The following is a 22,304-nucleotide window of genomic DNA, read 5'->3' as shown; positions in this document are numbered from 1 at the left end:
GATGGGGTGTCAGTAAGCATACCTCTGGGGAGGCCTGGAGCACAGGTCAGAATGGGGGGCCGACCTGAGCCAGGGAGGTGTCTAAGGAATGATCCTTCAAGGCAGAGGGAGTAGCAAGTCAAATGGGACTCACTTGGTGGGTGAAGGAAGGAGCAAGGGACTCACTGTGTGTAGACAGTAGGGAGCAAGGGGCTGAGAAGTAAGGCCAGGGCAATAGAGGCCAGACCAACAGGGCTTTGTAGGCCACAGGAAGGAGCCCCAAGTTTTGCTCACCACTCCCGCATTGTTAAACATTTCAAGTGTGTGTCTCTTCCTTTTCTTTCTTTCCTCCTCTCTCTCTCACTGCATATTGCCTTCCTTTCCCTTCACATATAAAACACAGCGGTGGACATTCTAGTGATGGACGTGTAAGCCTGGTCTATTTCTTGAATTATTCAGTCAGGAGAAATTTCTAGAAGGAGAGGCTGCTTAGGTTGGAATCCTTGCTCTGCCAATTGCTAGCTCTGTGGCCTTAGGTTGCTTAATCTTTCTGTGTCTTAGTTTTCTCCTATATAAATGGGATGATAACAATAGTACCCACCTCGTGGGACAATTGTAAGGATTAAATGAATCACTGTATGTAAAGTGCTTAGAAACAGTATTTACTACACAGTAAATTCTATGTTCAGAATTAAAAAATGAAGCTTTTTCTAGATTTGCCAAAGCATTTTCCAAAGGTTGTACCAGTTAAGCCTTTTTTTGAATATGAAATGGAAACATAACACAAAGGGACAAACATTATATGGTTCTACTTATATGAGGTACTTAGAACAAGCAAATTAATGGACAAAAAGAGTAGAGGCTATTAGCGGATTGGGGGAGGAGAGAGTGAGGAGTGTTTAATGGGCACAGAGTTTCTGTTGAGGTTGATCCGATGTTCTGGAAATGGATATTGGTGGTGGTTAGCCAACATTGTGAATGTACTAATGTCACTGAATTGTATGCTTAAAAATACTTAAATTGGTAAACTTCACGCTATGTATATTTTACCACGCACACAAATAGAAAGGCCCATGGACACATTTTGCTGCCCTCTGGTGCATTTGTTCACGGTTGATCTTGAGCAAGTCTGCCAGGAATGAGCTCTAGGAGGTGTTAGGGCCAGTGTATTAGTCTCTGTCCTCTTGGGTGTGTGGGTCCCCACAGGGGGTTTCCTGTTCTCTTCATCTCCAGTGGTAGCATTCCATATCTTCTGCTCCAGGCCTCAGCATCGTTGTGGAAATCTGATGTGGGGAGGTAGCATGGCAGCCAAAAGCCCATCCAGTTAGGGATACCACGGGGACTGGGATTGGGCTCTGGCCTGGTCCTAAGACCTTCCGCAAACCATTTCTCAGCCCTGTGTGTCCTCATCAGTCAGGTGTGATCCTGGAAGGCCTGCCTGCTGATGTACTGAGCGGGGCTGGTGATTTGCCTTTGTAGCCTGTCAAGTGCTATGAAAATATTAGTTCTTATCTTCTTTAATTCTAGGTGCCGCTGGTTCCCAGATCACGAAATGTTTCTGAGAGTTCCACCGTTTCAGTCAAGGAGGATGAGGAGGAATCCTCTGATGAGGCAGATAAAAAATCCTCCCCCAATCCAGCACAGACGGAAAAGCTAGGAGATGCGAAAGAGAACACAAAGGTGGCAGTCTTGTTCTGTTGCCATCATTCCCTCCACCCCCAACTGGGGGGCAGGGTTGGGAATCTGGGCTTTGGCCGGGCCTCTGACAACCCACCATCAGACTGGGGTCGGCTAATCTATTCGGCCGGAGGAGGGTACCACAGGCCTTAAATCTCCCCTCTTCCCTTCCAGAGCTCAGGGTTTGGCTGGTTCAGCTGGTTTCGCTCGAAGCCCAGAAGCGACGCATCCCCTTCTGGAGAAGACTCGTCCGACAGTCCCGACTCTGAGGTGAGCATGAGGGTGTGAGGGCAGGGACGCTTCCGCCCTTTGGAGGAAGTTTCCTCAGAACCTCTGAGGCCTGGAGGTCTCATCTGGCAATTGGCAAAGGCAGATGATGAAGGGTCTTAAAAATTAGGACGAAGAATATTAACTTTAGGGGGCCAGCGGTTGTCTGATCATTGAGCAGAGCAGTGGCAGGAAGAAAGTGGAGTTTTGGGGTGAGTGCCCGGCCACAGGTCACAGGTTGAGGCCGCTGTTGAGGGCATGGCGGGGATACAGCTGCCGGCATGAATTTGTTAACCACTGGCATCACCAACACTGCCTTTCTTTCTCCACTAAGCAGGAGACCTCCGGAGAATCTTCTCCCCCTCAGGCCGGGCCTGGCCTCTCACTGACATCTCTCCCAGAGCCCCAGTCTCTGCCAGGAGGCCCCTTCTCTGGGGCCACAGGTACTGCCAACCGCATGCCCTCTGGGCTGTCTGTGGGCTCTCTGCACTCCTTGGCCATTGGGGGTGCCTCTGGGAGTGGGACTCCTCAGCCCCGGGCAGTGGACACAGCCCCCACTCGTTGTCTTCTAGGCGAGGGCGGAGTGCAAGGACCCGCATCCGGTGACGGAGCGGCCGAGGGCACAGGCAGTGGAGGCTTGTCTGGGCCTGAGGTGAGCCGTCTTGGGGCCGGAGCCTGGGGCCCCACCAGATGCCTGTGTGAGGACTGCACACTCGGGGTGGGCTGGAGGCGCCATCGTGTGAGGGTCTGACTCGGGGAATCAGAGAGAGCTTCTGCACCAGTTTGCTAGGGCCACCGTAACAAATGCCCCGGACTGAGCAGCTTAAACAGTTACTTCCTCACGGTTCTGGAGGCTGCAAGTCTGAGATGGAGGTGTGGGCAGAGGTGGTTTCTCCAGCTACCTCTTTCGTCGGCTGGTTAGATGGCAGTGGTGTCACATGGTGGCTCTTCTGTGTGTGTTGGTGTCCAGATTTTCCCTTCTTATAAGGACACCCGTCATACTGACTCAGGGCCCACCCTAATGACCTCATCTTACCTTAATCACCTATTTTTTAATTTTATTTTTAATTTTTTAAAGGTTTTATTAGAATTTTTTTAATGTTTATTTTTGAGACAGACACAGAGCATGAGTGGGGGAGGGGCAGAGAGCGAGGCAGACACACAGAATCCTTAGCAGGCTCTGCGAACCCACGAACCCATGAACTGTGAGATCATGACCTGAGCTGAAGGCAGACACTTAACCGACTGAGCCACCCAGGTGCCCCTTTAAAGGTTTTATTTATTAAAAAAAAAAAAAAAAGTTAATGTTTATTTATTTTTGAGAGAGAGAGAGAGACACAGAGTGTGAGTGGGGGAGGGGCAGAGAGAGAGGGAGACACAGAATCAGAAACAGGCTCCAGGCTCTGAGCTGTCAGCACAGAGCCTGATGCAAGGCTCGAACTCGCGAGCCATGAGATCATGACCTGAAGGTTAGACGCTTAACCAAAAAGCCACCCAGGTCCCCTTTAAAGGTTTTATTTTTAAATACTCTCTACACCCATGGTGGGGCTTGAACCCACAACCCCAAGATCAAGAGTCAGATAATCTACCACCTGAGCCAGCCAGGCACTCCCTTAATTACCTCTTTAAAGACACTACCTCAGGGGCATCTCGGTAACTCAGTCAGCTAAGCGTCTGATTCTTGATTTCGGCTCAGGTCACGATCTCATAGTTTTGTGGGTCTGAGCCCCTTGTTGGGGGCTCTGTGTTGACACATGGAGTCTGCTTGGGATTTTCTCTCTCTGCCCCTCCTGCACTTGGACTCTGTCTCTCTCAAAGTAAACAAATAAACCTAAAAAAAAAAAAAAAAAAAAAAAAAGACAGTGCTTCCAAATACATTCTGAAGTACTGGGAGGGTTAGAATTTCAACACACGAAGTTTCAAGGGGACACAATATCAACTTCCCATATCAACTTCCTCAGGTGAGATCTAGAGAACTGCCTCTTTCCCTTCCCCAGAGCTCATTAGTGTCTTTGGCAAGGGCTGTACACAATTCTTTTTTTTTTTAATGTTTATTTTTGAGAGAGAGAGAGAGAGGCTGAACACGAGCAAGGGAGGGGAAGAGAAAGAGGGAGACACAGAATCCAAAGCAGGATCCAGGCTCTGAGCTGTCAGCACAGAGCCCGATGCGGGGCTCAAACCCACGAACCACAAGATCATGACCTGAGCTGAAGTTGGATGGTTAACTGACTGAGCCACCCAGGTGCTCCCCCACCCCCTGCTTTTTTTTTTTTTTTTTTTTTTTTTTTTTAATGAGGGCTGTAAATTCTTGATAAATCTTGCACACGGTACAAATTTCATGCTAATTGCCAGGAAAACATTTTTATTTCCTGTGGTTGGGTTAGAGCACTCTTGTAGTATTTTAGGCCTGTCAGAGAATATGACATTACATCCAGGGTTGGCTGTGTCCATGTGGGTGATGGCTGTTTGCTTGAATTACCTGAGTTCTAGCAAGAATCCCTTTCTATCTGCATCTCTTGACCAAAGTTGATGTGCAGGGAAGCCCTTGATTTTCTGGAATCAGAAATGGTGATTGATAGGATTTTCTATTGATTTCCATCACAGGGTGTTTCCTCTGAGTTTTTCTACAACCCTGGTGTTCTGCTCCCCCCACCCCCCTTGAAAGGAGGTGTTCCTCTCTACAACCCATCTCAGGTCCCCCAGGTAAGGAAGCTCCGAAGGAGATGGGTTAGGAGCACAAATTTTGGATGAAGGTGATCCAGGTTTATAATCCTAGTTTGCCACTTACCATGTGTGAGTTCTTGAGCAATGCCTTACTTGCCCTCTGTAAGCCTCAGTTTCTGCATCTATAAAGTGGGGTTGGTAGTAGCTACCTTGCAGGGTAGGTGTGGGGATTAAATGGGAGCATGCATGTGAAGGACCGCACACAGAAAATGGTCAATCAGTGTCATTATTAGTAATACGACTCTTGACCTTTCACAGGTCTTGAGACTTTGAGAGACACATTGGTGTTGGTACCAGTGGTATGGAAATACCATTACTCCAACCGGGGGGTGAGGGGATCATTGCAACCTTTGAGAGAAGCTAAACTTCCTGCTCTTCAGGGACCTGGGGCAGACCCATCCTCTAATGTGCCGAGTTGGCCTCCCCCCTTCATAAAATTGAATTTCTTCTGCCACATCCGAGAGGTATTGGGTGAAAGTAACTAATTAGATTATCACAAAAGGAAGCCACATACAGCTCGCGTGTTCAGGATCCTCTAGCTCAGTCCTGCTAGCCAGCCCTGGATGGAGTCCTGCTTGGGGCTATAATCTCATGTGACCTTTATTCTTTTCCAGCTCTCCATGGCTACTAGCTTGAACCGGCCGAATCGCCTAGCCCAGCGCCGCTATCCAACCCAGCCGTGATGAAAACCACACCCGTTCCAAGCTGGTCTCCTTCCTTGATCTCCAGCCCCTCTGCCATATTGGGGTCCCCAAGAGGGTTGTGCTGGCCTGTTGCCTCCCCTGTCACGAAGAAGGCAAGAGGACAGGGTCTTCTAGGACACAGCTCAGTCCAGTCTCTTAACATTGGCTTCAGAATGATGGAGAGTAGTCGGGTAGACTAGCAGACCGGAGGTGAGCAGAATGCCATGGGGGAGATTCAAGATGGTGGCTTCAGATCTTCAGGAAAGTCAAGCTTAAGAACCCCTTGGCTGGAATCAATGAGAACCCACTGGGCTCTGAGACAGGAAATTATTTGGGGGAGGCTCTCAGAACAATATTCACAACTAACTTTGGTTCCTCAGTCTTAGTTATGGACCAATCCGTGCCTCTAGTTAGCAGAGCTTTTATACTGAAACTTGATTATTGCTTCCTGTCATAATTCCCTCCACAGTGACATTTCAGCAGTTTCCCTCTTGGTCCTAGTTTTGTGCACATTTTTATGTGCTTCAGATTAATTATATTTCTCTCACTTTCTTAGCTGGTCCTATTTTTTCACATTCTGGCATCTGGCTATCAAGTTAGATTGCTATAGGCATCATATTGTCATGGTAACCGCTGAACCTAGTGATGCAGATGGATGGAACATCAGTATAATAAATGATGGGGGATGTTTCCTAAAAATGCACCCCTTCCCTGAGAGAGGAGAATGCGTGCCTGATAGTGTTAACCCCGCCCTTCCTACCTCGGGCCTCTGCGGATTGATGTTCGCAGGGTCACGGGAGCCAGAGGGAGGCGGGGAACATCTTGGAAGCTTCCAGTTCTCTTTTCAAACCCAAAATAGGAATGACTCTTGCTGTTTGTCAGATTTGCTGAAAATTGCTCCTCACAAAGAACATTTTTTGTATGTGTAATTGTACATACAGGTTTTGTACTCTAATGCAGTACAGTTCTGATGTTGATAGCGATTAAACCAGATCATTTTATAGCAAATGCTTGTCTCTGGCTGATTTTTGCAGAGGGAGAGAGCATCCAGAGCACATTCATCCCTGAAGTGCTTCTAATAATGGTTTCATTGTGTGATAAGGTGCGTATAGCTGGAAAGAGCCCTTTGTTAACAAAGAATCTGGGGACTGAGCCTCTTAACTTCCAAGTCTAGTGTTATTTTTTCAATTGAAAAAATATGGACAAAAGCGCCTCTGATGCAAATCAGTCACTCCATTAACTAAATATTGCATACTCTGTTCTCTAAAAAGTTTATTCATCTCTCAGATTAAATTAGGAAATGTCTGCATAAGTGTTTTCTAGACTGAGAAGGCCCTCAGTCAATGCTGTTTCCTTACTTCCCCTAAAAGACTGCTGCTCCTTCGCTCTGGTGTGCTGACACCCAGTGGCGGTACTATGGCAGTCGTGTGTGAGTTTCACAGGACCCAGACTCGGATCTCAAGGCATCTCAACCTTGTAAACTTGGGCAAGGTTATTTCACTGACTGGTGCTTCAGTTCCCTCAAATATAAAATGAGGATGAGAATTATGATAGTAGCTACCATATAGGGACATGCAAGAATGAGAACCAAAGTCTTAGAAAAGTACCCGAGGGGCGCCTGGGTGGCTCAGTCAGTTAAGCGTCCGACTTCGGCTCCGGTCATGATCTCACGGTCCGTGAGTTCAAGCCCCTCGTCGGGCTCTGTGCTGACAGCTCAGAGCCTGGAGCCTGCTTCGGATTCTGTGTCTTCCTCTCTCTCTGCCCCTCCCCTGTTCATGCTCTGTCTCTCTCTGTCTCAAAAATAAATAAAACGTTAAAAAAAAAAAAGTATCTGGAACAAACCAAGCACTCTATAAGTGTGGTTTAAAAAATTATTGGTAAATAATATAAGTAAAATCTAGACTGTCCTGTCGCCTACCGAGTTAAACTGTCATTTAATATATTTTTTTAATGTTTATTTTTGGGAGAGAGACAGAGCACGAACAGAGAAGGGGCAGAGAGAGGGAGACACAGAATCCGAAACAGGCTCCAGGCTCTGAGCTGTCAGCACAGAGCCCGATTCAGGGCTCAAACTCACAAACCGTGAGATCATGACCTGAGCTGAACTTGGACACTTAACCGACTGAGCCACCCGGGTGCCCCTAAACGGTCAGTTTTTCATTCATGATATAGGTAATGGAACAGGAACTTAAAACTACTTTTCATTCAGTGTCCTTATTACTGAGTTTTTCTTCATGCACCTATCTGCCACCAATGCCAGATCCTGTGGCTTAGTGCCCCTGGGAACAAGGGCGTAAGGGAAGTCCTACCCCATAAAAAGAAGCTCTTGAGAGGAGGAGAGTGAGGGCTGAAGAGGAAGGCAGAGACAGCAGATGCTGGTGTGCTCACTTCCTCCTCCCGTTGGCGTTATTCATGGAAAGCCAGGAGTAAAGCATCAACAGAGCAAGCACTGAGCTGAGTTACTTCCTGGGCAGAGGGATACCCAGCAAGGGACTACTTTTCCGAGGGTAAGTCAGGGGGTTTTATGCACTAGAAAGGGAGGCCGTCATGCTATGTTTGCTAATTCATGATTGAAAGCTTGTGCTCTGCAAAGTCAGGTGCATCCATTAGTCTGTACATGGTTGGTTAAACCAAGTCCTGTTGTTCCTTGGGCAGGAAAGAGCCCTCAGCTGGGTCCAGTGAGGTCTGATGAACCGGGGTCACTCAGAGTTCTTGGTTGTTTATCAGCTCTTTTTACTCGTGGTGATGGTGGGGAGGTTGCTGAAGGTCATGATTCTTTTACAGCTTCAGCTGGCGGAAACCAGTTTTGGTGAAACAAAGCAAGTGCAGCTGTAAGAGGAAAGTATTTGTTTCCTTCTTTAGAAGGTGGAAGCTTTGGGGACCAGAGCAGGTTGTGATAGAAATCTGCTGCTAGGGGGCGCCTGCGAGGCTCAGTCGGTTAAGCGTCCAACTTCAGCTCAGGTCATGATCTCACAGTTTGTGGGTTTGAGCCCCAGGTGGGGCTCTGTGCTGACAGCTCAGAGCCTGAGCCTGTTTCAGATTCTGTGCCTCCCTCTCCTTCTGCCCCTCCCCCCACTTACACTGTCTCTTTCTCAAAATAAAGGCATTAAAAAAAAAAAAAAAAGATGCCTCCAGGGCTGGGGAGCCTGAGAGCTTGGGGCTTGTGGCCTCTTCCTTATCTGTAGCTTGGGAGAGGCTGCAGGGTCTGAGGGGAAGCTGGCTCTGGCCTAGCAACTTGTTCCACATGACTTGAGAGTCCTAACAGCTTGGCCTCAGGGACGGTCAAGGTCTGAGGCAGAGCTTCTAGCGCCCTGCAGCCTGGTGCACGTGGACCCCAGCAGGGAAGGATGGCTCGGTGTCCCTGAAGGCCACAGGGGGCTGGCTGTGCCCCAGCCAGACACCTGCAGAGAAGAGGGCCCACTGTATCAGCCACAGGCCTGCCTTCCCGTCACCATGAGCCATGGCAGAGAGAGAGAGTAAGCGGAATTCTCTAAGGGAAAGCTTTACCCACAGACACTATTTCAAAGGGAAGAGCATGAGACATCAACCTGCAAGTGTGTTTCCTCCCCTGTTCTTCAATGGGGTATAGGCTCGGACAAAGAATACTTACAGGGAACAAAGATGCTACGTTTTCCTTAAAAAACTGAGCGGTGATGTGCAAATTTGCGATCCTGCAATATACATATAATTTAATATTTATATGAAAACATTTAAACTTAATGTTCAGTAATTTGCAAGAGAACAAGCCATTAAATTCCCATTTAAGTGTCTTTATCACATATCACCATTCCAGCCCTTCTGTCTAATCCCCTTACATGCCTATAAAACTGCAGACCAGCCGGGCTTCCTCAGTCACCTGCATCTACTCCCCTGTCAGCCTTAACTCAAGCTTCAGGTTGTGCAGGATCAAAGCCTCCGCGAGCTTTCCTTCCCCCCTAGAAATCTTTTTTTTTTTTTTTTTCCTCTTTGGTCTCTTCCTCTGGGCAACCAAGACGAAGGGCAAGAGACTGTCTCCACCTCTCCACAAAAATCAGAATATTTTCTTCCCAAGAGGAAATATGCAAAACAGTCTTCGGCTTGAAAAGAACAATAGGGGTGTAATTTGGGTCTGAGCGCTCTCTGGGGTTTCTCTGATACTTTCTTCCCACCCCTTCCCAGAGAGTGGAATGGAAGTGATGTTCGCCTCTTCTGTTTGCCAGCTGAAGCTGGAAACTGCACAGATCACGATCTGCACGCCACAGGGTGCTGGCCACTTACCTGAGGTTGCAGCCAAACGTGGTCCCCAACGCTGCCGGCTCCCCGTGAGCGCCTGAATCAGCCACTGCCCATTCAGGTCCTCCAGAAATGGTTTCTTTATGAGATGTCAAGTTATTTTGAATGAGGATTAACAGCACAGTGAAATGTTCTCTTACAACCTCACTAAGTAGAGGAATCTGCTTCCCATGCTTTCGTCCTTTCTGTACGCATCTCTGGGTAACAGCTCTTCGCTGGAACTAGGTCAACGGCAGCATAACTTGACTGACCTGTACAAACTGCCTGCTACTTGAACGTGAGGCGTTGTCCTGGTCTTGATCCGCCTTAGAGCCGATTAAGTATCCAATTTTTAAAGAATCTCAAGAGAGGGGGATTCCTCGGCAGCCCAGACTTTCACACCCTCGACATTAGGAAGTTATTCCTAATACTTTATACCCAAATCACTCATGTGGCTCTTTAAGACTCTCAGCCGGTCCTCAGTGGAAATGGAGAACAGCTGCTTGCTGCCACCTGTGCCCAGAGTTCTTTCGCATTCTGGAAGGCCATTAAATCCTGCCTCAGCTTGTGAAATGAAGGTTCACAAAATGGGGTTTTCTTGATTAGAATTGGGGGTGAAACTACCTAAATGTTTGGAGTCTCCTGGTAGCTACAATGGCCAGACATTCCGAATTTCACTAATAACAATACTTCTTGACTGTTTACTTTGCATCGGGTACTGTGAAATGCAGTCCGTGAAGTGCCCAGTATTATGCAACATTTTATAGAAAACTCCAGAGAGATTAAGCGATTTGTCCAAAGGCACACAGCTAGTAAGGAGGGAGCTGGGGTTAGAGTCCAGGTAGTCTGAATCCAGCCCTCAGAATCTGGGCTTGAAGCCACATTGCCCCTGGCCATACGTACATTCATTTGTTCAGTCATTCATCAAACGGTAATTGAATGAATGACGTTTCAGGCACTGTTCTGCGTTCCCAGCATGACAGCCTCGACAGTTAAAATACTCTTAGTCTAGTGAGGGAGACAGACATACAGACACAGCATTTACTACATAACATAAGAACTTTTAGACTTAAAAATGTGTTCGGGGGCACCTAGGTGGCTCAGTCGGTTGAGCGCCTGACTCTTGATTTCGGCTCAGGTCATGATCTCACGGTTCGTGGGGTTGAGCCCTGCGTCAGGCTGGGTGCTGACATCTCGGAGCCTGCTTGGGATTCTCTCTCTGCCTCTCCCCTGCTCGTGCTCTCTCTCTCTCAAAATAAATAAATAAACATTAAAAACCATGTTTGAGGAGCTTAGTACCTCGCTACCCCTTAATAATATAGGGGTTTCATCTATTTATAGAACTTGGGGCCTAACACGTAATATGTTCAAATTGCACCACCTCTCGTAGGCTAAGATCAAAGTTAAATTCACTGCTCGCGTATACAATAGTAAGTGTGTTGGTCAAAGTTTAAAGTGGCATCGAGGTGTGGGTGTGCGGGAAGTCTGAGGGAACAAGAGTAACAGTGCACTGTGATCACAAGTGCCGTGGAGCAATGGCATCTGAAAGAGAGAGAATCTGATTCTGACCTGCCAGACTGCCCCAGAATCCCCTGTTGCTTCCTGCCCTTTGCACGATTCTGAGGCAGGAAAAGACTGACTATCGCAGTGGCGCTTTCTGAAGGGCGGCGTGCGAGGTGGGGCCTGTGTGTGATTTTGTGTGTGTGCACACATGGGGTGGCCATCGCGTGAAGATGGCTTCTGAGTGTATCTCTTCACCTAAGTTCCACCTCTGCCTTACATTTCCTCTTCTTCACAATTACTGCTTACTCTCAAGAGAGGATTACTTAGAAGCCTCTTCATTAAGCGTCATCCAAGTGGCTGACACTATGTAGATATCCATGGAGTCTCACTGTACTAGAACAGGATGTAACAGATCATATGTCAATAACTCCGAACACTTGGCTAGGAAAGTTTAGCTACTTTCTTGCGTTTCTGCCTACCGGGTTCTTGGAAATCAAAGGTCTTGACTTTGAAAACTTGTCTCTGCGTACCAGGGGCCCATTTTGGAGTGTAAAAGATGATCACCAAGTGTTTTTTGTTTTGATTTTCCACTGTCCTTGCGTTCTACAATCATGATTTAGGGTCCCAAGGAGATCTCATTGTCCTGGAGCAGAAATAATTTTGAGTTTTGGGCTTCAAGATTTTATTGCCACTTTTGGGATAGTTAAATACCTTGAATTAAGGAACAAATCGAAGCCCCATAGTCATGACTTCATGTTAGTTTTCAGCTTCTTCTCTTTGCAGACAGCCACAACTGCCCCCACCCCTCCCGCCACAGATGGTGTTAGCCATCCCAATAACGCACATCAGTTAATATCTTGAGTCAGGATCCAATTGAAGGAGCTTGTCTAACAGGTACATTGCTGACAACCTGAGATACATTGACACTTGCTAAATTGGTTTTTAAATGCACTAGAGTAGTTTGCAATTTAAAAGCAGTGGATGTGAGGCCCCTAAAATAAAGAATTATTTGCAAAGAAAACAATCACTCCCAATTTAACACCCTGTAGAGGCTGACTTTGTAGTCTCAGGGAAGAAGATTAAGAAGATTTTCATTCTAGGTTCCCACCCCAGTAGCTGAACTGGTGACCTGAAGTAAGTTAATTGAATTTTTCAGTGTCCCCAAACTTGTCAGTCAAAAACTTGGATCCACTCATTCAACAAACATTTTTTAGGACCTTCCATGGGATAGAGAAATGAAAGTGACGTGCTAGCTCTCAGAGCGCACAGAGTTGTCCCAGGTGCTATTGATGTGTTGCACCCTGGTTCTGCCTACCTGGAAGGAGGTGGTTGGGAAGGTTCTGGAGGGGGTAACTTTATCCATGAAAAGACCATGGCCCGGAGAGGTTAATCAATTTTCCCAAATCCCCTTAGTTAAAGTTCTGATTTTCAGGCTGATGAGCTTTTCCTTTGAATATGAAAACACAATTTAAAATGCAAAGCTTTTTATTGTCGCAATGAGGGTGTGGGGTTTTTTTTTGTTCATTTTTGTTTTTTTGTTTGTTTGTTTTGTTTTCTTTAAAGAGAGAGAGCATGCATGAGGGGGGAGGGGAAGAGGGAAAAAGAGAGAGAGAATCCCAAGCAGGCTCAATCCCCACCATGGGATCATGACCTGAGCAGAAATCAAGAGTTAGTAGCTCAACAGACTGAGCCACCCAGGCGCCCTGCATGTGTGTGTGTGTGTGTGTGTGTGTGTGTAGTAATAAAAGCATTGACAACAATAATAATAACAATAGTATTATGTGCTAGGTATTGATACAAGAGTGTAAGTTTACATGTGTTCCTCATTAAATTCTTTTTTTTTAAATTTTTTAATGTTTATTTATTTTTGAGAGAGACAGAGACAGAATGCGAGTGGGTTGGGGCAGAGAGAGAGGGAGGCACAGAATCCGAAGCAGGCTCCAGGCTCCGAGCTGTCAGCACAGAGCCTGACGCGGGGCTTGAACACACAAGCTGTGAGATCATGACCTGAGCCGAAGTCGGACGCTCAACCGACTGAGCCACCCTGGTGCCCCTGTCATTAAATTCTCTTAACGATGAAGTGGGTGTTCTGAAGAAACTGAGCACAGAGTTCAAGTAATTTGTATAACGTCACACAGTCAGTGATGGAGCTGGGAAAGCATTGTGGTAGGTGCCTCTTCTTTAATCTTTAAAACAACTCATCGAGGTGGATTTATTAGTCTCACTGCCCAGAAGAGGAAATAAAGGCACAGAGAGTTTAGTAACTTCCTCAAGATCACACAGTAAGTGGAGGAGCTGGGATTTGAACCTATGTACTCTGGCCCCAGAGCCAAGGCTCTTACCTCTTGTTCACCTAGTTTAAGGCGGTTGCACCTGTTCTGCAAACCCAAACAGGACCACTGACCCTCGTTCCCAGCCTTCCAGTGCTGTCTCAGCCAGGGTAAAACTCTGTTCTTCTGTTTCCCATGTGCAGCTGAGGAATATTACTCATTATCTTGAGTGTTTATGCGTATGTCTGTTTTGTCCGTTAGACTTGTGACTTTTCAGGGACAGGGTGATGTAACTTATCCATCTTTGTAAGTCCAGCACCTTGCACAATGCCGGTACCTAATACAGCCTCAAAATTCAAAATAGACCTGAATGAATCGTTTCTCGTCACGAGAACCTCAGAACTGTTCGTAAGGAAATGCCCACAAATTATGTCTGGCCTAGAGGTTGCCATATGGGATCATCTTATTGTTAGAATTTGATCCATTTCTGCATCTTTAGAAGCTGGGACAGCTCTTGGTATATAATAAATGTGAAAAAAAAATCTGTGAATGAATGAATGGCTTTGTAAGGGAGGCCAAATGAGAGGATCGCCGCAGCTTTTGGGAAACTGTCTACAGGAGAGATGATAGATGTTTGGAAGGAGGAGCCCGGGGCCCCTTGCAGAGACCCCCCACGCAGGCAGCCTCTGTGGCAGCTGATGGAAGAAAGGTGCCCTGTTTGAGGTCAAGGGAAGGGATGTTCTGCGTTTACGACTCTTCATTTGACCCTCAGGGGTGCCTAATTTTGGCAGAAGAATGTCTTGGTTTTAAAAGGTACTTCACCCCTTTACAACCAGTATAATTGCTGTTGCAATGCTTTGCCCCAGCAGTGTCTTAATTAGGTCAGATTTCATACCCTGGGCTTTAACTTAATCCTCCCATATCTGCAATTCTAAGGTTCCCTACTCTTGGCATTGCCAGGAAGCGTTCCCATTTTCTAGATGGGGTGGGGGGGACACTCTGCCCTAGAGCCTGTTTTTGCACTCTTCCAGGGGGTGCAGATGGGGTCCAGGGGAGCTAGGGGGAAGGAGATGAATGTGCCAAGCGAATCATCTAAATTCTTCTAAAAAAGAAAATCCCATTTCTTTAAAATTTATCTTAATGTTTTTATTTATTTTTGAGACAGAGAGAGAGCACGAGCAGGGGAGGGGCAGACACAGAATCTGAAGCAGGCTCTGAGCTGTCCGCACAGAGTCTGACGCGGGGCTCAAACTCATGGACTGTGAGATCATGCCCTGAGCCGAAGTCGGACGCTTAACCGACTGAGCCATCCAGGCACCCTAAGAAAAATCCCCTTTCTAAGTCGCCCTGTTCTAAGCACTGTTTGGATATTGCTTGGATAATTGCAGGATCCAAGGCTCTTCGTGTTTAGTTAAATTATATAGTTTGGCACTCTGTGCGTTAAAAAAAAAAAAAAGCCACCTTTTTATTACCCGCCTTTTATCAAGCAGAACACGCCCCTAGAGTTATATCCTTCCTCTCCCCACCATGCCACCCAATAATGAGAAGTAAGCCATTTGCCAAGAAAACAAACACAATATAAAAATGACACAAATGCATAATCCCCAACCCAGAAGGAAAAGAGCATCTGCCAGCTGGCGGTGTAATATTTATCCAGAAGAGAAGGTGCCCCAACAGACTGAAATTCCTCTGTGGGATGGGGGAGGCTGAGGGGAGGTCAGTGATGGAAATCACCTGTATGGGCCTGGCCCAAATGGGGACACGGTGGAAATCAATTCAGCGAGCTCCATGTGGCTGTCCCCTGTTATGGGTGCATTCAGGAAGCACCTGAAGAGGACATCAATCGGTCATGTGAAAGGGGAGGGGTGGGGGGGAGAGAGGAGGTAATTGGAAGTCAGCTTGACTGGGGACTTCTCCTCCAGCAGGAAGTGTAGCTAGAGAAATACAGGACAGAGACATCCCCAGGTAAGGCAAACTGGAGCTTTAGCCCTGGCCTTGGGGAGCAGCGTGGTGAGAAAGGAAAATCCACTCTGGCTGTAGCATTTCAGACGAGCCTCTTTGCTAACTCATGGTCTGCTTCTGGGCTGGGACAAAATTTTACTCCTCCTGCCTGAGAAATGCACTTTCCGTGGCCTCAGCTGACTCAAAGCTCGCACTGATTTATATATAACTTGCATCTAATTCCTTAATCAAATGCTCTTCGAGTGAATAGAAATTCTGTTATTAGAAATTGTGCAATGCATGGAAGCCAGTCAATCTTCCGTTTTATTGATAAATTGGAATGTTAAAACAACTATGCTGGTCGGTATGACAGTTCTGTCTAAGAAAGAGGCAGTTAACAGAGCTGTGTAAATCAGAAGGGTCCTGAAACTGTGGCTGGGGAGACATGATATGGCAAAACGTCTACCAATAAAGTGGAGTATTACAGCAAATTACCCAGTTTATACATGCAGGCAAAGCTTCGCTTCTCATGCCATGTTTGAAAGCCAATAAAGCTTGCAAATGTGATGGGAGCCACTATTTCTGCCTCTGTGCAGCTGTTTATCAGCAGCTTTTTAACACATTTTCACATATTAATGAGGCAGCATAGCAGTTCCAGAATTAGAACAGTGGGATGTATCATTGTCTGCCTTATCTGAAGATACGCCTGCTGTCAGCGTCGTTACCAGGGTGTGCACAGTGGGAATGGAGTTTTGGTGGGTGTTGCACAACCCCTCCTTTCCTGGGTCCCGAACCCCCTCATCTCTGAATCTGCTCATCTCTGCGCTGCTTTTGTGGCATTTGGGCATTTTGCAACTTTGCCTCCTTGTTTCATGATTTATGCGTCAGTAAGCCTTGAAAATTCCTCAGTTGCTTTCCCATGTGTTTCCTAAAATAGTCCCTGGCATTCAGTAGGTGCTCCATAAATGTTGAATGAAGGAATGAATGAGTGGCCAGGTAGATAGATGGATGAAAGTGTTCCTTCAACTATACTTCAAAAAAGAATAGAAAAGAAAGTGTTTTCTCAGTGGCTACCCTCTGCAGGCACCCATCACCTGTCACTGTGGCTTCAAGAAGCAAAATACATATAATGCGTGGCTTTCCTTGAATTTGCATACAGATGGCGCAATGGCAAATGAGATCTCTAAGCCAAGAACTGTCAAGGACGTAGGAGCCTTTGACACAGAGATTCCCAAACACCGGTCTGTGTTTGCTGTGGCCAGAGCGTTGCAAAGTTTTAGCCCTTCTTCAGTGAAAAGAGAAAAAGAAGCAGTGAGTTTTCATAGAGCTAACATGAATTCTCTTAGATTTCTGAGATCGGGTCCTTCTCCATTATTTGACATTGAAATGCCATTTCTTTTTTAAAATAATGGTAATGGACTCTGGCATTTTAAAAAATGCCCTGGGGCGCCTGGGTGGCTCAGTCGGTTAAGCGGCCGACTTCAGCTCGGGTCACGATGTCGCGGTCCGTGAGTTCGAGCCCCGAGTTGGGCTCTGGGCTGATGGCTCAGAGCCTGGAGCCTGCTTCTGATTCTGTGTCTCCCTCTCTCTCTGCCCCTCCCCCGTTCATGCTCTGTCTCTCTCTGTCTCAAAAATAAATAAAAAACATTAAAAAAATTTTAAAAATGCCTTAACTTGGCAAAACAAAAACTTCCTGAGTCTCTCACTTTTTTTTTGTTTTGTTTTGTTTTGTTTTTGGTTGGGGGAAAAACTGGCTCATTTCAGCGAATGCTAAGACCTGTCAAGTGCTAAAGTACGTCTCTGTCCTGTCTCTTCAGAGCAGGCATCCGGGCAGGATCACATGAATCTTGTGGGAATGCCGTCACTAAGCTATGAGAGATTTCTGAAATCCAGGTCAGTTGCTGTAAGAGAGGAGCCAAGAGGCCAGTAGACTCATGTCTCATGCTTCCTTTTTTGCTGCACATGTAGTTGCTGCTTTGCCTTTAGGCGGGACATATATGTGCCCCGTCGTGAAAATACAGAGCACCTCTCTGAGCTCTGAGCATTCTAGCTGGTGTGAATTGTGGGAAAAGAAAGCGCTGCGTAGGCACACCTGCACAGTCACGCCTCCTTTCTCTGAATTCCCACGGCTCTTACCGTCTGCGCCACAAAGCACAGCCCTGGCTTTTTCATATTGTCATCTGTGCCGGGTTTATTATTCTTACCTCCCCTAAAGGATAGGAACACACGACTTGGATCCTGTTCCTAATTGAGAAACCGGTTTGTTAGTTTGTTTCCTTTTCTTGAAAACACAATCTTTTCTGGAGGCTGTTGGCCACTCATGGTTCTACACATGTCGGAGAGATGTGAGATTCTGTTGACCCGGTTTTCCGCGCTGGGTCTGTGACTGATGGATGACACTGGACGAGTGAGTGCTGAATCTCACGGACTCCAGAGCCCTGTCGCTAAGAGGAAATGACAGTCCTGACCTGCCTCGCTGCGAGAAGTGTCCTTTGCATTAACTGCCTAATGATGCTAATGCTCTTTGAGAATATAAATGTGAAACATTATCATTATGGGTAATACTAGTCTTCAGTTTTTAAATGTTTTTCCTCAAAGGGGAGAGGCAGAAGGATTATTTAAAGAAATAGTGAATAGAAGGCTACCGTTTGTGCTTCATTTATGACTGACTTTGATCAGGATGGCATAAACAGTGGGAATGCGGTCTTGAAGTCCTGAAGGTAATTATTTCTACTTCGGGGCATGAAGTCTTTTCTTTCTCCTCCTCCCAACAGGGAAAAAAGAAAGAAAGATAAAGCTAGGAAAGCTAATGCTCTTAAAAAAATAAGACGATTTCTCTATGTCAGGTCTGGAAATAGTGTTTGCTAAAGTTGCTGCTACAAAAGCAGCCCAGCTGAGTAGACAGGAATTGGCACAGAGCTGGCCTCTGCCTTTACCATCTTGGCCATGGAAGGAGCCAGAAGCAGGAGAGGTCATAAGATTTTTTTTTTTAAAGCTCCTTTAGGTTTTTAGAATTTTAAGAGTAAAAGGATTCTTGTAGATCCTGTAATCCTTGTCCAGTGTCCTTTCTACTTGTGACAGACATTTGTGGCTCCCTGGTGGTATGTTTCCTGTTGCCACTGTAAAAAAAATGATCACAAACCTAGTGGCTTGAACCAATACAAATCTATTATCTTACAGTTCTGGAAGCAGAAGCCTGCTGAGTCTTAGGGGGCTAAAATAAAATGTTAGCAGGGCTGGTTCCTTCTGGAGGCTCTAGGGAGACTCTGTTCCTTGTCTCTTCCAGGTTCTGGGGACAGCCCACATTCCTTGGCTTGTGGCCACATTGCTCCAGCCTTGCTTCCATTATTGCATGGTCTTCTCTTCTCTGTCAAATCTCTCTCTCTCTCTCTGACTCCGCCTTATAAGGAGTCTTTGATATATTGGCCGAGAAAATGCCAAGTGTAAGGGTCCTGAGGTAGAGCATGCTTGGTGTATGAGTAACAGTTGAGAAGTCAGGATGCTGAGGGTGATGCAAAGGGAAGGGGCGGTAGAAGAGCTCAGAGATGGGGGCAAGGGCAGGTCATATAGGACATAGAGGTCAGTGTAAGATCTTTGGCCTCTGTTCCACAGGAGAGGGAAACTCCTACTGGCTTTGAGCAGAGTGACTGATGTGATCTGACCTACATTTTCCGAGGACCACTCTGGTTGCTGGGTGGAGACTGTGACCACTCAGGTAATAGAACATGGTGGCAGGATCGAGGTGGTGGCTGTGGGGATGGTGGTAGGAAGTGGTGGAATTCTGTATACGTGTTCAGGGTCGAACTATTAGAATTTGCTGATGGGTTGGCTATTGGGGTGTGAGAGAAACAAAGGCATACAACCTAGATTTTTGGGTCTAGAAGGAGGAAACTGGGGGAGGGCCACAGGAAGAGCAGATGTGGGGAGAAGATCGAGTTTGGTCTGGACATATTCGGTCTGAGATGTGTGTGGGAATTACAAGTGGAGATGTGTCAAGTCTGTGCAGCTAGATTTGCTAGTCCCAAGTTCAAGGGAGAAGTAGGTAAAAAGTCTTCAGAGAATACATACTTAAAACCTATCATGTCTGCTTATTTGTCAGAGGGCAAAGACCAAGTCCTTTAATATGACATTTAAGGTTTTCTATGGGCTGGGGTCACTTTCTTCTCTCAGTGAGCTTCTCCTACACCCAATGCTTCAATCACTGATAATCTCCAAACCCTATTATGGTTTTCATGCTTCATAGTCTCCACTTGTGTTGTGCCCTTGAGCTGGCATGTGCTTCCCTCCCTTGCCTTCAAAATCCTGTTAATCCTGATTGCTTCTTCTGATTTCTTTAGCTGAAATCCACCATGCCCTCCCCTGTGTTCCCGGGTAGACTGTGTTCCCTGTCTACTTATATTTGACTACTCACATTTAAGTCTATATCCCCTCTAGATTGTAAGTTCCTTGATGGTAGAGAAGGACCATGGTTCACTGATCCTTATATCTCTAAGACATCTCCATGATGGAAGTGGACATGGGTGTGGGATCCTAAAAACCATAATCCCCAATCAGTCACTCTTCACCACTACTGGTTTCGAGGTAGACTTGTGTGGAGGACATGGCCAGACAGTAGCACACTATTGATTCCTATAGGGGTTGGTCAAAATCCCCATGTGGAACTCATGGCCTGGGGGAGCTGGCTTCAACATGTGAGTCACGGTGTTGTCTTGGCCTCCTGAAGAGCTCAAAGGCTGGACTTCAAACTGGCTTCCTGGGTCCCTTTCCCTGACGCCCACCCACAAGTCTTGACCACTCTCTGTGAAGGTAAGAGGGCAAGGACAATTGAATCTCACAGGGAGAAGATCTAGGGAAATATAGCCCAGAGCACAGCTGGCTTGAGTCATGTCCATGAGAGACTTGGGAGAGGAGAGTTGGTAGGAAGCCAGAGGCATAACTCATCACGCTAACCAGATATGAGGACACGATCTGGAAATAAAATCAGGGACTAAATAAGGAGGAGTGAGAGTGGGTCAGGGATGCAAGGGCATCTAACTTCTTGCTCACTGCACGGGCCATTCCACTTTCCATGATTCTGTAGTGTCCCAAGCCATGTCCCGCATGAGCTGCAGTGAGGACAGCCCTGAGTCCCACCACCAGGTGGAGCCTGTCCTTGCATCTAACCCTGATTTTTCTCCTGGCAAACGCTGAATAAGGTTTCATTGGATTTGCTGAATTGGGTAAATCCTCAGAACACACGCATGTTCCCAAAGGAAAGAGCGGTTAGTCTGCGTCAATGATGGCAAGTGCGGTGAAAATGTAAGAGGCTTTCCCTGAGATCCTAATATAAGATATGGTATAATGTAGTGGGAAAGAGTGAGGGCTCTGGAGCTCTGTGATCTTGGACAAGTTAACCTTCCAGGGCCTCAGTTTGCTCATCCATAAATGGAAGTGATGCCATTTCTCACATCATAGGATCTGGTTTTTTTTGTTTGTTTGTTTGTTTGTTTGGTTGGTTTTTTTGCATTAAATGAGTTAACATTTCTCAATACTTAAAACAGTGCTGGGCACATAGTGACTAACCAATAGTCATAGCTATTCTAACTATTTCATAAAAGCGAGTTAGTTATAGAATGGCAGAGGGTAGCTATGTCAGAGGACCTCTCTAAATCTTTGTTTTAAGGAGGTTTGAAACTTCTAAGGAAGAAAGATACTTTATCACGTCGTCCATGTCTCTTACCTGAGTATTTCTCACTGCCATACAGCCTATTTCTTGGCAGCTTGAATGACCCTTCTCATCCAGAGGGAAATCTTATTGGAGCTGGTTATGGGGCTGTTATTTAGACAGCTGCTTTTTGGCATGATCCCAAGTGAAATGTTTGAGCTGGCTCCTTCCTCAGGCTCAGAAGTCACCTGGTTAATGTGAACTTTGATGGTCGTGGGATGCTCAGCTGGCGTCTCTGGCTTGTGTCACACCAGGCAGGTGGTCTAGGACCAAGGGCACAGCAGTTGGCAGCAATGGGCGTTGGAAGGTTACCAAGGCCCGGGCACACTCTCATCAGTCTGTGTGTGTGGCCTCTCCAGATGGGTAAAAAAGGATCTTACCAGGAATCTCTGAAGCAGTATTTTCTTCCCAGTTTTTCTGGCTTTCATGGTTCAGAATTTCATTTCCATCTGGGTAGTTTGAGGGTCTTGTGCCATGCAGGCTTTTGGTCTTCTTCCTGTTAACATTTGTCTGGCCAATTAGAACTCTGATGTGGAAGTCTTACATGCCTTTCTGATGGTGTCCTTTGAATTCTTCTATTTACTTTTTTAAACCACACTTCCCCCCCGTTTCTATGAGGATCATCGTTCATCGTAAGAGGCAGCTGGCAGGGGCAGAGGGACTCTTAAGTACATACAGATTTTTGTTTTGATACCTGATTAATTCAACCCCCCTCTCCCCATATTCCAGTGTCAATATCTCCTGTCACTTTCTGAATTCCAAGAGGGGATTTAATTTTGGAATCAGAAAAACAAAATCAATGCTTAAAGGCTTCTCTTTTTTGGACCTTATTTAGGTGGATCAGTTATAATCTTTTATTTCTATGATATGTTTTACATAAGAATATTCATTCAACAAATATTTACTAACTGTTGGGGATGAGACTGGTTCGAACACTGAAGGGGAATATCAGGTGTATATTTCCATCTCTATGCCTACACATTTAATAGAGATTACGATCTAATAGGGAAGACACAATACATGCAAAAGTGGGGAGACCAGAGTGAAGAAAAGGCTGAGACATAGTGCTCGAGGACCTCGGGACTTTTGCTCAGTTTGTAATAAGGGGACATCTTTTCCTTTCCTCACAGGGAGGAAAGAATTCTGATGTCACTAAGATGTGTGAAGGCTCATTTCTCCTTCCTAGAGTGCTCGTTCGGAGGGGGTGGCCCATACGTAGACTCTGCCCGGAACATTGCTGCTTGCTGCCCACCAGCCCTTCGGGGTGACCCTGTGGCCGCCTGCGGGGTCCCGTGCCATCTTCTC

General features: G+C 46.4%; 1 protein-coding gene across 7 annotated transcripts in view; it reads left to right on the top strand.

Annotated features, from left to right (window-relative positions):
* Nucleotides 1-6,338, top strand: part of SEC16B (SEC16 homolog B, endoplasmic reticulum export factor) — a 54,890-nt gene extending 48,552 nt beyond the window's left edge. For all 7 annotated transcript variants that reach the window (XM_058700115.1, XM_058700114.1, XM_058700117.1 and 4 more), the window contains 6 exons: nt 1,507-1,659; nt 1,831-1,926; nt 2,261-2,366; nt 2,496-2,575; nt 4,528-4,626; nt 5,262-6,338. In XM_058700115.1, the coding sequence (XP_058556098.1) occupies nt 1,507-1,659; nt 1,831-1,926; nt 2,261-2,366; nt 2,496-2,575; nt 4,528-4,626; nt 5,262-5,330 (603 nt within the window). In that variant the 3' untranslated portion in view covers nt 5,331-6,338. The remainder of the gene's footprint in view (nt 1-1,506; nt 1,660-1,830; nt 1,927-2,260; nt 2,367-2,495; nt 2,576-4,527; nt 4,627-5,261) is intronic.
* Nucleotides 6,339-22,304: the final 15,966 nt, after the last annotated feature.

This window comes from Neofelis nebulosa, chromosome 15 (assembly GCF_028018385.1).
Source record: "Neofelis nebulosa isolate mNeoNeb1 chromosome 15, mNeoNeb1.pri, whole genome shotgun sequence".
Classification (NCBI taxonomy): Eukaryota; Metazoa; Chordata; class Mammalia; order Carnivora; family Felidae; genus Neofelis; species Neofelis nebulosa.
The sequence above is the reverse complement of the archived record's forward strand: the minus strand, read 5'-3'. Positions and strand labels throughout refer to the sequence as shown.